The 13,943-nt window shown below is 51.6% G+C and overlaps 1 protein-coding gene across 2 annotated transcripts; it reads right to left on the bottom strand.

The window, feature by feature from the left end:
* Positions 1-5,719: 5,719 nt before the first annotated feature.
* FEZF2 (FEZ family zinc finger 2) lies at positions 5,720-9,591 on the bottom strand. Of its 2 annotated transcripts, none has more exons than XM_011998347.1 (5): positions 9,333-9,591; positions 8,078-9,010; positions 7,599-7,733; positions 7,269-7,401; positions 5,720-6,391 (listed from the first exon to the last, which is right to left on the bottom strand). In XM_011998347.1, the coding sequence occupies exons 1-5, from the start codon at positions 9,369-9,371 to the stop codon at positions 6,132-6,134; spliced, it is 1,500 nt and encodes a 499-aa protein (XP_011853737.1). In that variant the 5' UTR covers positions 9,372-9,591; the 3' UTR covers positions 5,720-6,131. The 2 variants fall into 2 exon arrangements, with proteins under 2 accessions (XP_011853737.1, XP_011853738.1); XM_011998348.1 differs by having other exon boundaries at positions 8,078-8,981; positions 9,333-9,571.
* Positions 9,592-13,943: the final 4,352 nt, after the last annotated feature.

Here is a 13,943-nt window from a genome sequence, read left to right as displayed (position 1 = left end):
GGAAACTCTGGGGACACCATTGAAACTTTCTGAGGCAAAATAACTCCAAATAAAACCTAGGACTGAAAAACACTGAAGAAAGGAGAGAAACAATGACAGTCATGTTGGGCCATGTAGCTTTAACAGGATGCCTTGGTGAAGAATTAACTGTATCAGATTCTGGTCTCTCTGCAGTAGAAAAGTCTCATTTTCACCTCCCTTTCCTGAAACACACCTTCTTGATTCTGTAACACTTCTGTGCTTTGAAAACCAGAGCTAGTCTCTAATCTTAGATGACTGTTTTTATTTTGAATTTGGTATACTTCTTCTTCCTCCTTTCTAACTTCTAGACACTAATATATTTTTTTTCCATGAAGCATGAGCAAAGCCTGGAAGTGCAAGCCAAGCCCTCAGAAATGTGATAGCTGTTACCAAGGATTTGAGAGTAAGAATACAAAACCTAGAATCAAGATTTAAATGCTGCACTCTAGTATCTGAGATGGCACCCATCCACCTCAATGATGGAATCAACAAGGCATTAAGAAACCAGAGAATTTGTTCTGGGTTGCTTAACTGATGGACTAAACTTAAAAACCCTGTCACACCTCTAGGTTCTGTTTACCTGGCTCTGCTGAACACCGAGTGTAAAAGAACTTCTTTAACACTTCTGCTGTTGGGATGCCTGGACGTTTATGTTTAATTAAAATGTAATATGTGTCTCATATAGACATATACTGTTGACCTACTTTGTTCAAAAAAGGAAACATTAAAATGAGGTAGTTTCTTAAAGCCAGAGGAACAGCTATAATAATTTAAATGCTTCATGACCTATTCCACAAAGCCGTGGCAGGATCAATGTCTTCATTTCCTTGCCATCTCTGCTCCATGCAGAATTAGGAAGGCAATCACCTAAGGGTGAGGGTTTTGAATGGTCACTAGGACAAAGGAGGGTAGAAAAACTGCATGTGAGCTGGTAACATATGGTGCCCTTGGGAGGCCTATGGGTCTAGAAGAGAGGGGGGTGGCTTGCTGATTGCCAGCAGCTAATTACCAAATTATCAGAACTTTTGGGGAACCCTCGAATGCTAGCCTGATACATTCATTTTTCACTCATGAAAGAAACATCCAGAGGGTGGGGGATGGGCACCAAGAGCTTCAAATCAGCACCTCCAAAGGCCTGGGGCTGGTGGCTGGAGTTTGTTCTGCCACGGAGAGTCAGTCCACCCTTCTGCTTATTTCCTAACTCTTGGCCTGTTGAGTTCTTCACACTATCTGTCCACTGTCCACCAAGGGGCCTGGCCGTGGTTCCCTTTTCTTGGGCTATGTACTTTCAACCAGTTTTGAGCAGCCCCATTTCAGATTGGCCTTTTTATGTTTGATATAAAGAATAGTTGTTGGCCAATTTCATCTTTTCATCGCTGTTCTCTAGGCCTGAATCCAAGCAGTTTGTCAGATGCTCATTAACTCCCCCTTTGGCTCTTTCTAGTGTGTCTCCTAAGCTCATTGTGCCAAGAACTAACGCTTTCTTTTACACGATTCTCTTTCTCTGCTCCATCAGGGAGACAAATTACTTTCCAAAAGGGATCGCCAGGGATGGTTTAATGAGAATTTCTTTGGGGCTAGGCATGGAACGCAATGTAGTTAACATTCGGTGGACTTAATTGGACTTTTCTTTTCTGCCTCTTTTAAAAAAAATCTGAAGCTATCCTGTTAATCTCTCATTTGTAATCAATTGTGTTGACTAAACAAAAGTCTAGGTCGTCTTTTCTTCCTGTCCCAGACAATCCTTTGTTGCCTCTAAATGCCTCATTCTTGAGTGATCCTGGTCTCGTAGATGGGCCCGATTGTTGACAGTTCATTATTGCGCTTTTGTCCATTTAATCTTTCTTGCTGTGTTTTGCATGTGCATGCCTTAATGAGCTCCGTTGGCAATTAACATGTTTCTAGGAGCAAACTGGTTGCTCAGACGTTTGAGAGGGAAGTGCAGGGAAAAGGGCAACGCAGCTGCCTTGAGGTTGTTTATTTCCCAGCGTTTTCTCAAGACTCCTGTCCTCTCTTTGGCAGCCCCCCCACCCTCCCTCTTATCACCTCTTTCCCTCCCCCGGCCCACTCACCACCAGCACACCTGGAGGCCTCACTGCTGTAACTCTTGGGCCTGGCTCAAGCAGCCCCCTACTTGCTTGTGAGCCAAACAGCAAAATGGGGACCATCTAGACCCACTTCTGCGGCTAAGCAAGAACGAGCACAGTGCCCCCCAAAATGTGTCTGGGATGTTGGCAACTTTTCTGTGTCACTCTTTGCAGAGAGGAACCTCTAACCCGCCTAAGGCAATAGGACTGTACAATCTGTTATGTACGAGGCTGTGGCTTTGGAAGAAGGTTTTTTTTTTTTTTTTTTTTTTTTTGAGTCTTGCTGGCAAGATTGCTGAAGTGTGAGCAGTCATGGACAGAACAAACATCTTGTAGGGGAAAAGATAATTGGAGTCTTTTTTGTGTCTGTGACAGGATTCCCCTCCCCCGCAATTTGATTTTTTAAAAATATTTTTTAAGGGCAGCCTCTTCAATTTAATCAAGGTTAGAATATTAATATGCAGCTGATGACTACCTTGTTTAAGTCATTTATTAATATTGTAAACTACAAGTCATGCAAACAGTTTAATTTTAAGAGAGAGAAAAATCAGAAAACAGAGCCTTTCACCCATCAATTCCGATGCATGGTGAATAACTAAGAAGGATGAATAGCTAAGATGGTTACTGAAAGGGCTTAGTATTGGCTTTAGAACTTGTGCTGGCTGTGAAAGGTGTTTTGTAATTCAGGCAGAAGGTTCCCTTTCTCCTCCTACTACTTTTCAGGTGAAGGAATCCTTTCCTGAATCCCACACCTGAAGGAAGCCGACATCTTAAATCTGGGAGTGACTTCAAACTTGTGGAAAGTAGAACTAAGCCCTATAGATAACAGAGAACTGTTTATCTACAATTAGCGCCAGATGTGAAACAACACCTTCTCAGGTGAGAGCGATTGACAGAAGCTGCTGTGGAGGTTAAGTAACAATCAACTTATGAGGAAACAACCTCAAGGATGTTGAAGTGTGCAAGAAACTCTACTCAGTTATACCCCTGAGCTACAGTTAATGTTCCTCCCCCCACCACTGCAGAGATGAGCAGTCCATGCGAGAAATGCCTCCACCTCTACGCATGAGTTTTTTATTATTTGCTGCCTAGTTTGCAAGCAAGCACACCCCCACCCCTCTTCAGAATTGTAAGCCTGGAAGCAAATTTCTCCAGTTTTACGAGATGGGGGACCCTTGGAGTCTCTCTCCGTGAAAACTTCAAGGAATGTTCTCTCACTTGTAGGTTAGGAAGTTGTATCCCTGGGCGGTGGTGGGGAGGGCAGGCGTTCCCTCTTTTATCTATCTTTCCTTCTTAAAGAGAACTTGACCCTGATTTCCACATGCAGGCCAACTTTTCCCGTAACTTTTAAAAGAGAAGATTTTGCATTAAATTTTGTGGTATCTGTCCCTCACCCAAAGTTTTTGGAGCTATTTAAGAAAAAGGTGAGCTTGCCCTGGTCATTGTCTGGTCTTCAAGAACCACGTTTGCAAAGGATCCTCTCCAGAGGAAGGAAAAGATTTTGGTTGACATGGCTGTCATAGGGCACTGTCACAGAACACCCACGATCTCCCATACATAATGGGGGGGAGAGCGCTAATAAAACACTATTGTACTATATGAGGACAAGGAAAGGGAGCTGACTCCTTAAACCGGCCTGCAATCTCCCTGGGGATAGATGTCTGGGAAAAGCAAGGCGGTATTTTCATATCCTTAGCCGCCAAGTCCTCCTCGCCCATCCTGGGGTTTCCTGGGGTTTGTGGCATCCACCGAGATTTCGGAGTTAAATCTGCATATTCCTCTGGGTCCCAATCTCCCCTCAGCGAACTGCAGCCAGAACGAGCTAACATTTAAATTCCCCCTCGCTTCCTCTTCCCCCTCCCCTGGCTGCGTCTTCCTAGACTTGAGGGGAGGAGGGGAGGAATACAAAAAAACGAGGACGCTCTCCTTTCAGGAAATGGAATTCTAATGTACGCGTTCCTATTTCTGAATCGGAGGTACTAAAAATACCCCCGCGACAGCCTGAGGAAGCTGTCGCCGTCCTCTGTGCAAACAAAATCGACAATTCTCCTTCCCCGCGCAATGGGTCCGCGAATTGGGCGGCGGGCGGGGACAGAACCGTTGGCTGACCGGGACAGAACCTCCACCCTGCCCCAGAGCGTCTTTCTCCGAGCCCCAACCCCGAGATTCTTCCTCCATTGAAGCGTAGGCCTCCTAAAACCCCCGGAGTTCGAATCCTTGCTCTACCAAGCCTGGTGACCCCAGGCATGTCACATAGTTCGTCTCTGCCTCTATTTCTCCGTCTGTAGAGTGGGAATAATCACGCCCAGCTTGAGGGTTATAGTCACCGTTGGAGAGGATGTGTGTTAAGTTCCTGACATAGAGCAAGCCCCCGGGAGATGACAGGGTTTTCGCTCGTGGAAACCACTGGCACGCTCAGCACTGAGCGCCTACTGTATACCAGGTGTTTGGGAAACCCGCACTCGAATCACTTTCCGAGTTACTTGGGGGAGTGAGGGGGTGCCCTTTGCGTTAAGCATCTTTCCCTCCAGATAGTCGCCTCCCACAGTGGAAATCCGCGTGGGGTCAGCTCCCAGTCATACTCGCCCCCTCAATGGGGAGGTTGCGTGGAAGCGCACTCCCGGGCCCCGCGCCGCACTTCCTCCTGGCGCTGGGGAACATTGTTCCAAAAGACGTGGGCTGAATCGCCGCGCGGATATTAAAAGTGTGTGTGGGGGGAGGCCCGGCGCGACGCGCCAGTAATCCGAGCTCTTGATTATCCAGATTCGGATCAAACGGGGCGGCGGCGGCCGGCCCCCTCCTGGGAATGATTAGATGATTAATGTAATGCTGTTTGAAGGGTCTCTGTTTTCTCTCTTAATTTGGGTCATTACTTAGAAAGCAAGCGTGAGATCATTTCATCAGCGTGCTCGGCGGCAGAGATAGCTATTCAGGAAATGGGCTAACGGAGCGGTAATCAGGACCCAGGAGGCGGCGGCGGCGGCGGCGGCGGCGGCGGCTGCGGCAGCGAGCTCTGGGAGCCGGGGCGCGCCCTCCGGCGGCAGGGCTCTCGGCACCGGGAGGCCCGCCCCAGACCGAGAGCGCAGGCCAGTGAGCCCCGAGGCTCTGGCTGGGCTGGGGGACCCTTACCCTCCAGTTCTTGCCGCCACGGGAGATTGGGAGCGGTGGTTGCCCTCCTTAGGTCTCCGGGAGAAGGGGACGTGCCCAGAAGCGCTCCGGTGGGGTAGGGCGTAGACCACTTACCCTCACGGGGCGTGGCGCTTTGCTCAAGGACGTTCCCAAAAGCTGCTCCCTAACACCCAGTTGCTTTTAACCCTTTTCTTTGAATTTGCTTACCCAAATAAGGCAACACCCAGAATCCCAAGCGTCTGAACAGTCACCAAATAAAAACTTGGCACCTGCTGTAGGCCGACGTAGGCCTGCTCGCCCTCACTCCTGGGGGCCTTAGCACACAAGCGCAGCAAGAACACCGGTTTGGCCTCAACCCTGGCCCCAGCGCCCCAAAGTTGGTGCAGTTAGGAAGGAAATGCTATAAATGCCTAATTCCTTTTCGTTCTTTGGGGTTGCTGAGCTGACCTCGCCGCGAGGGGAGAGGGGGAAAAAAACGCGCACTAATGATTCTGTTTATTGAGTTATATACGTATATATTCCGTGTTCGCTTGTACAGGAGGATTTACATGGCTGTATAAAGATGGTTAGGGGCGCCGCGCTCTTCTGGGGCGCTCACGGTGACAGGCTGGGGTTAAAACTGGCTGCCCCAGGAGAAGCGGAGGCCTGGAATTAAATACGTTTCGGCGCACTGGATTTAAATAAGTTTCCTGAATATACAAAGGTGGGGGCCACGAGTTTGCTGCCAGTCATCGAGGAAACATTTAGCTTTCCAAAAATATGCTGGTTTCGATAAATAGATTTTAGCCTCTCTGCTATAGTTTTTTTTTTTTCTTTTAATTTTAGAAATAAGTTTATATGTGTGATCTGTTTTCAGGTGGTACAGGGAGGGAAGGGAGGGCAAGGCAGTAGCTCTCAGCTCTGCACTGTCCTAGTCAGGTCCTTTGCGGAGGGGGCAGCAGGGCCCACGCTGTCGTGGAGTTTGCGCACATGTTTCTTTAAGTCAAAGTTTCTGCAAAACCCTTTGCCGCAAGTGGCGCACGTGAAAGGCTTCTTGTCGTTGTGGGTGTGCATATGGAAGGTTAGGTTGTAGACCTGGTGGAAGGCCTTGTTGCAGATGGTACATTTGTACTGCTTCTCGCCGCTGTGGGTCAGCTTGTGGTTCTTGTAGTTCCCTACAAGAGATCAAGAACAAAAAACGTGGGGGTATGGAGTAGAATGGTGGGGAGGAAGAGGCGGGCGTCCCAGGGGCAGCCCAGGTGCCTGCTCAAAAAAGGCGACGCTTGGCTAGGCGGGCGCGACCTCTTTGAGTGCAGAAGTTGTCAAACTTCGTAAGCGTCAAGCCGGGTGCTCTCCCGACAAGACCGAGACTGAGTCCCGCAGAGCCGCTCTGCGCTCCTGCTCTGCGGGCCACAGAGGCTGGTGCAGCGTCCCTCCCGCAGCGCTCCGCCGGCCGGGAAACTTTTGCGTAGCCCAGAGACGCATCGAGTCCTTCTCCTGGCTGATGCCTCGCTAGAAGAAATTCGCACGAACCCGGGCTTCGTCCTTTTTTTTTTTTTTTCCTCTTCTTATTTTTAAAGTTACTTCTTTCTCGCCCCCCAACTACCACCTGGAGATCCAAAAGTGCCTTGGAAAATCCGAGCCGGGGCAAGGATCATACCGGTTTCCCTCAGTCTTAAATTGTTCCCGGGAGGGTTATTTTGCCTCCAATATTTTTTCATTTGAAAGGGAAGTCCCAGATACAAACGGAACCCTTTTCTATAGGGCAATACCCCCTCCTTTTCCTACATCCCTTCCCACTGTCTCCGTACTTCCTTCCCACCTCTCGAATTCGAGTCTCTCTGTGCACCCAGCCTGCCTACAGCGTGGTCTACTAACCCCGCTAGGAGAGCTTCCCCCTATACCAGGCACAACCCGATTCTAAAGAAATGCTGCACCCGCGCCTGCAGCTTTCGCCTTCTCTCTCCAGATCCCTCTTTGCCTTCCTGCCAGCCAGCCGCGACCCAAGTCTTGAGGTGAGGTGAGAAGAGATGGCCTCGCCCGGCACGTTACCTTTTTGGTGAAAGCCTTTGCCGCAAAATTCGCAGACGAAGGGCTTGTAGCCCGCGTGGATGCGGATATGCGTGTTGAGCGTGGAGCTGCGGTTGAAGGCTTTGCCGCACTGGTTGCATTTATGCGGCTTTTCCTGCGGAGAGGGGCGAGCACACAGTAAGGCCAAGACCCTGGCCCAGAGGCCACCTCAGGAACACCTGGAAGGGACACCCCCTCCCCCCACTCAACCCTAGAGGGTAAGGGATAATCTTTGGCCATCCTATCCCCAGTGTTATCACTAAGATTCTGGGGGTTGCGCGAGGGCTGGGCTCGACCCCGGGGGCCACGTACCTGGGTGTGGATAATTTTGTGCCTGCAGAGCGTGCTGGCCTGGCGAAAGCCTTTGCCGCAGACTTTGCACACGAACGGTCTGGCTCCGGTGTGGACCGGCATGTGGCGGGTGAGGTTATAGTGAGCATTAAACACCTATGGGAAGACATGGGGGGCCTATGTGGTGCGTCTGTCCGAGGGCCTACAATCAGTCCCGGGGGGACCACAGCCTACCTCCCCCAACCAATACTACCTTCAGAAACCAGAGCCTTTTTCAGTTTGGAAAGTGCTTCCCAAACTCCTGCTTACACCGATACTGTGTGACCGCTGACAAGGGCATCCCCATTTTACAGAATAGGAAACTGAGGCCCAACTAGGCTCCCAATTTGGGTAGTCAACTACTGGGGAGCTCCTCAGCTTGAAGAAGGGCATTCCAGGCTGCCCCAAGGAAGCCGCCGCCGCCGGTCACCCGTCCCGGCTCCCCGAACCCTGGGCCTCACCTTGCCGCACACCTCGCAGGTGAAGTTTTTGGGCTTGCCATCTGCGGAGCCCCCTGGCAGCTTGCTGTGGCCCTTGACGCCTCCGCGCTCGGCAGTCAGGGCCGAGTTCTCCTTCAGTACCTGCTCCAGTGGCGCCGGCAAGCGCTCCTTATGGGGATAGGGAGCCGGATGGGGGAACTTGTCCGCAGCCAAGCCGGCCAGCTTGGCGTTCTCCAGCAGAAAGAGCTTGGGGTGAGCAGCCAGGGCGGCGGGGGCCTGCGCATTGAGGAGGCCAGACGGGAAGAGGTGGCCGCTGAGGAGCTCAGACGGCGGGTACGCGGTCGAGTCCAGGTAGTTGAAGTAGTAGAGCGAGCCGCTGGCCGGCAGCCCCACAGCCTGGTTGATGACCTGCGGCTTGATGACCCTGCCCGCGGGCAGCGCAGACGGCGCCAGGCCCAGCTCGGCCTTGCAGCACACGCCACAGTTGGTTTTGCACAAGCCGCTGGCGCCACACACTGGGGCCCCCCCGCCGCCGCCGCCACCGCCGCCGCCTCCGCCGCCGCCCGCCCGGAGGCTGCTTTTCCAGAGCTCGGAGTAACTGAGCAGTGTCTTTGACGGCACCTCGTAGCCTAGGGGCTGGAGGGGGATCATACAGGGCAGCGGCGAGCAGAGGTTGAGCAGTTTCTTGCCCTGGCTGCCGTCCGCCTCTAGCGCTCCAGGCCGGGGCTCAAAGGGCGCGCGGGGCTCCGACGTCTTGGCCATGATGCGCTCGATGGAAAAGGCCAGTGTCTTGGAAGTGGCAGGCGACGCTCCGGCGCGCGGGCAGGCCGGGGGCACCATGGTCTCCAGGGAAGCCGAGCTTGCCATGGCGCGCGGAGCTGAGCCGAGCCAGGCTGGGCCAGGGCGCAGCCTCTCTCCTCTAAGTCTGCATTCCGGAAAAGGCAGGGGGGAAAACTGCAATTTAATAAGCACCTAGTCGGGCCCGGGTCACCCATTTGCATTCAAATGAACGAGGGCAAAACAAAGTGCACCCAAGGGTACCAAATTACCGCCCATTAACCCGGCGCGCAAAGGAACCCACCAGCCCCTGCCCTGGGACTTTGAAAAGGGGAAGAAGGGGGAGGGTTTACAAAAGAAAAGGGGGGGGCGGTGAGAAAAGAGTCTCAAATTAACCCCCCTGAGCCCTTCCCTGGACCCAGGCCTCTGCCACGCGTGCTGGGAGCTGGACAGTGAAGGGGCAAAGTTAAAGAGGACCGGAGAGCCACCTCGCATTTACCTCTTTCCCCCACCACCAAGGAGATGCGTTCCGAGCCATGCAGCGTGTCTCTTCTGTCACATTTTGATGGCAAACATCTTCCCCTCCGCGTGAGATCACTGTCTTTTACATTCAGCTGACATCACATGAAGTCACTTGAAGTGGAATGACATGGGCGGCGGCGCGGCTCCCGTAGCGGCCCCTGTGTTCCCCCGCTCCTGCCGGCCGCCGCCACCACCGCCCCTCAAACTTTAAAAGGAGGCAACTGGCGCCCGCGCTCCCCTCGGGAAAGTGCGAGCGGTTTGCGAATCGGGAAAGAGGGAAGAGACGGGAGGGGGAGGGGGAGGAATCGTGATGGTTTTGCCGGTGGAAGGAAAGGGGGGGGGACCCAAACCCAAACCTAGGCAGAGTTCCGTGCGTGATTCACAACTTTGGAGGCCTGCAGGTTTGGGGGACGCGGGGAGGGCGGAGGGTCCCGGACGCGGCGCCCCCAAAGGGCCCCTGGGTGTCAGTCTAGTAGCCGAAGTATCCCTTAGCCCTCCGCAGCCGAGCTGGGCATCGTGCTAATAAACTGCCATTTACCCACGGAACTGGCGCCAGCCCCGAACACGCGCAAATGATAATTACCTCATTAGGATGTGGCGCATGGACGCGGGCGCCGCGTTTGGAGGGGGGAACTTGTTAATGGGGAAATATTAATTTATGCAAAAGCAATGAGCTCGCCTTGGCTGGCGTCGGAGGTCGGGAGAGAGCTCCTACTGCCTAACTACGACCCCGAAGCGTCACGGAGAGCAAGGCCGCGCGCAGGGATCTCGGGGGCCTCCGCGCAGCGCAGGTGCGCCTCCGGCTTTATGGCCGGCTCTGAGTCTGAGGCTGGGGAAGACTAAACCAAGAGGTGGAAGACTTTTGGAGATCCTAATAGATCAGAATTGTTTATTTATGATCGGGTTTCTGAGGCAAAGCCGGGTTCTGCTTCTGGTTTAGGGCTGCGTGCGGGAAGGATTCGGAGGGCAGCTCTCCCAGCTGATGGGTACTTACTGTTTGTATAATTGAGAACGTCCAATCTCCACCTGTTTAAGGAGCAGATTGAAACAGCAGAACCTCCCCTGGATCCTATTAAAACGTTTTTCCTCCTAAGGCCATTCAGTCGAACCAATTTTCCGAAGTGATTCATAGAGCTGAATTCTGCCAAGGCAGCTCTTTCACTTTTAGCCACTAAAGCACCGCGTGGAACCGGGTTTTGTGTTTTTCTAAAATAAAGAGAAGGATTATCAGAGAGGAGAGGGAGGGGGCCTGAAGGGGGGCGGGCAGAGACTTAGTGTGGCCAGAGGTACAAGCAGAGGGAAGAAAAGACCCTTTTCCAGACAGGCCCCAAGTAAGTTCGGAGGAATTCAGCGTTTTGTGCCTGGCGCACAAAAGCAGCGCGCTCCGCGCTTGGTTTGGAGGGGCTGAATTCATCTGTTTGCAGACCATTCCACCTGCGTATCACAACAAACTGCTCAAAGACGCTCCAGCACTTTCAACAGGCCGGGTGCTCTTGGCGACAACAAAAGTGGTCGAGGCTGAGGGTTCTTATGGAGGGGGATGGTGGTGGCTAGCAAGAGAGCGAGCGAGAGAATTAGGTTTAGGAAAGGGGGAGGAGGGGTGCAGGGGTTTTTTGAAAAGTTTTGGCCGGTTTTGTTCGCGGGACAATTATATCTTGCTAGCCAGCTTTTGCAAGACCACGAGCTTTGTAGCCTCAACCACAGTTTAAGAGGATTATGGTGGGTATAATATGAGCAAACAGGGTTTGATAGTGAATTCCATCTCCAAAGACACACGATCATGTGAAGCCAGAGAAAGTGGTGGTAGAGGTAAACCCTCTGTTTCTTCACCAGGAACAAGTCTTGAGGGGGCTGAGTATCCCGTCCTAGGGCCCTCCGTGCTGCGAAACATCCCTGGAGAACGTTAAGGGACGGGGCAGAAAAGCTCTAGTTTTAACTTCAGGCAAATCACTCCCTTTTTCCCTTCAAAACGTCTCTTTCCTTCTACTCACCCATGCGGTTGCCGCTCCTTTGAGGTGTAATTTTAGACAGGATTTGGACATAGCAGGTAAGGAAAAGGAAAGGTGTACTTGGAAAGAAAAGAGAGGGAACAGAGAGAGGTCCCTGAGGGAAAGTGGCTTGGAGGTGGACTGCAATAGGCTAATGCTCTCACCCTGCCAAACTCTGAAACTGCCCCTAAATTCCACAATCCTAAGTCTGTTCCCGTAACATCACCCTCCCACCCCCTCCCCAAACTACCAGATTTCTAAGCCAAGAGCCTTGCTCATCTGGAGGAGATCATTTCCATATAGCCCATTTAATTTAGAAGATGTTCAGAGAGACAGAATTCCAGACCCAGGGTACCCCCATCCCTATGTTAATGTGAACACAAGAGCACAGATTACTCCCTCCTCCCACCAAACATGAAACAAACCAACTCACCCCAACATTGAAACAATATCAATACACCTGCAGCATCTCAAGACCCGATTTTCTATCCCGACTCTCCTGTGGATCCCGTTTGCCACAAGTACTGCACCCCAACCCTTTTTCCAAATTGGGTAATTGTTGCTCTCTGCAGCAGCTCGAAAGATCTGCTGGTTTGAAAGCTTCATCAGGCTGAAAGGCTTCCAAGGGCTTCCCATGAACCTGCCTTGCCATTTCTATCGCTTTTTGTGGCTGCATAAGCCATCTTTCTCTCTCTCTCCAGCATCACAAAGGAGTGCTACCTCCACAGAAAGAAAACATTTGGGTAAAAACAAGTTGCCCCTAATGTGCCTCTCTTTCCAAATGTTGGGTGAATACACTGGCTTTTATGAAAGTATTTAATTAGCTTCCACAAACTTCTCCTTCCCTCGCCTGCAGATTATATTGAAGTGGAGGGTTGGAAACTATTTTACACCTTGCCACTCACATGTTAATTAATCTCTATCTAACCCTAATTGCAGTTTATTCAAGCACCGCTCAACAGCTCACCCACACAATAAACACTGATCCTACTTTTATACATATTACTTCACGTTAACACATTGAGTAATTAACTCCAGTACCAACTAATAGTGCAAACAAATATTTTCTGTAAACGAGATGATTTCAGGCAGAATAATAGAGGACTGGGGAAATGTGGCGCATGGTGGAGGGAGTGCTGAGATTTCCGTTCGCTGTCCCCAAATCCTCCAAATTCATTCTTATATACAGCATCTTTTTTTGTTTGTTTGCTTTAAGGCTGGGCTTTCTTTTTCTTTTCTTTCTTTCTTTTTCTTTCCTTTTTTTTTTTTTTTAAGAGGGACAACTACAGAAATTACAAGTTCACAGTTTTAGGGAGTTGGTGGAAGGGTTCTGTGGGATTTGGGGTGACATTTTTTCCACCTACACATTTTCAGTAAAGGAAAATCCAAAATAACTCGACATGAAGGGCAACTTGGGGCTCCAGGGCTAAGCAGATGTTTCAGGGATGTGCATTCATTTACGGAAAATAAAGTCATCTTATCCCTCCCTCCCCAAGAAGTCTGTCCCTCAAAGCACGATTTTCCAGTAGAAGTGGGCTGAGGCTATGGTGACATTCTGGAAGTCCCAGTCTCTTTCCCAACGCAACAGGTACACAAGCTCCACGTTGGAGGTGTTGATGCCTTCGGGTCAAGAGTAGGACCCAGCAAACCGCCTGACCGGGAGGCACGCGGTGGCGGCCCAAGCGAGGCCTACTAGGCCGCAGCACGCGCTCCGCTCCAGGGCAGGAGTCCTAGGATGCCCTGTGTAATCCCCGGGCACCCAAGCCTGTGGCCGTCCGATTCGTGGGCTGCAGCCTGTCACGCACGGCCACCGGACCCGAATCCACCTTGGCACCTTCCCCAGCCCGAGGCCTCAGCCCCAGGCCTATTTCATTCGGAGCGCCTCAGCCGAGAGCTGGATGCTTTGGCTTCTTCGCCATCTGGCCCTAGGTTGGGCCTCAAACTCCCGGCGGCGGTAGGGAAACACACCATCAGAGTTAGGCCCGAGGCCCCTGGGCGGCCTCTGTCCTTCACACGCCGAAGAGCAGGACACCGAGGCCCGGCGCATCCGCTGCTCTGCGGGGTCTGACCCGGTAGGCGACCTCTGGAATCCGCGGCGGTGCGACGCCGCGCCCTGGCCAAGCAACCCGCACACCACTGACTGGGGATCCGGGCCCAACCTCAAGGACTGGAGCGCAGTGTTTTAATTGAAATCGCAGGTTTAAGCACAGCTGGCGGCTGTCTATTGATTTTACTGGAGCTTCTCTTATGGGAAGCATATTAAATATGACTGGCGCGGCTAGAGCTGAGCCTCTCCTCCCGCCCCTTCCCTCTGGCCATTTTATGGTCACTAACCCGAAGCACTGTAATGATGACTTTTATTTAAAAAACATTTTTAAAAAAATGCCAGAAATCGCCCTCACTTTAGGACAAATTAGCAGATGCCTTCTTGCGGTGTAGACAACCTCAGAAGAAAATCCCTTTATTGCGCAAAAAGCTCACACGTTTGCACCACGGAAGAAAAAGGCAAGCATTTCCACTCCAAAAAGGTGTTCCAATTTCAGCCCCGGTGGCATGCATATCTTGGTTCTGGATGACAAGGGGCACTATTATTTTAAAAA

This window comes from Mandrillus leucophaeus, unplaced genomic scaffold, assembly GCF_000951045.1.
Source record: "Mandrillus leucophaeus isolate KB7577 unplaced genomic scaffold, Mleu.le_1.0 Scaffold57, whole genome shotgun sequence".
NCBI lineage: Eukaryota > Metazoa > Chordata > Mammalia > Primates > Cercopithecidae > Mandrillus > Mandrillus leucophaeus.
Note: the sequence above shows the minus strand (reverse complement) of the source record. Positions and strands in the feature narration are given on the sequence as shown.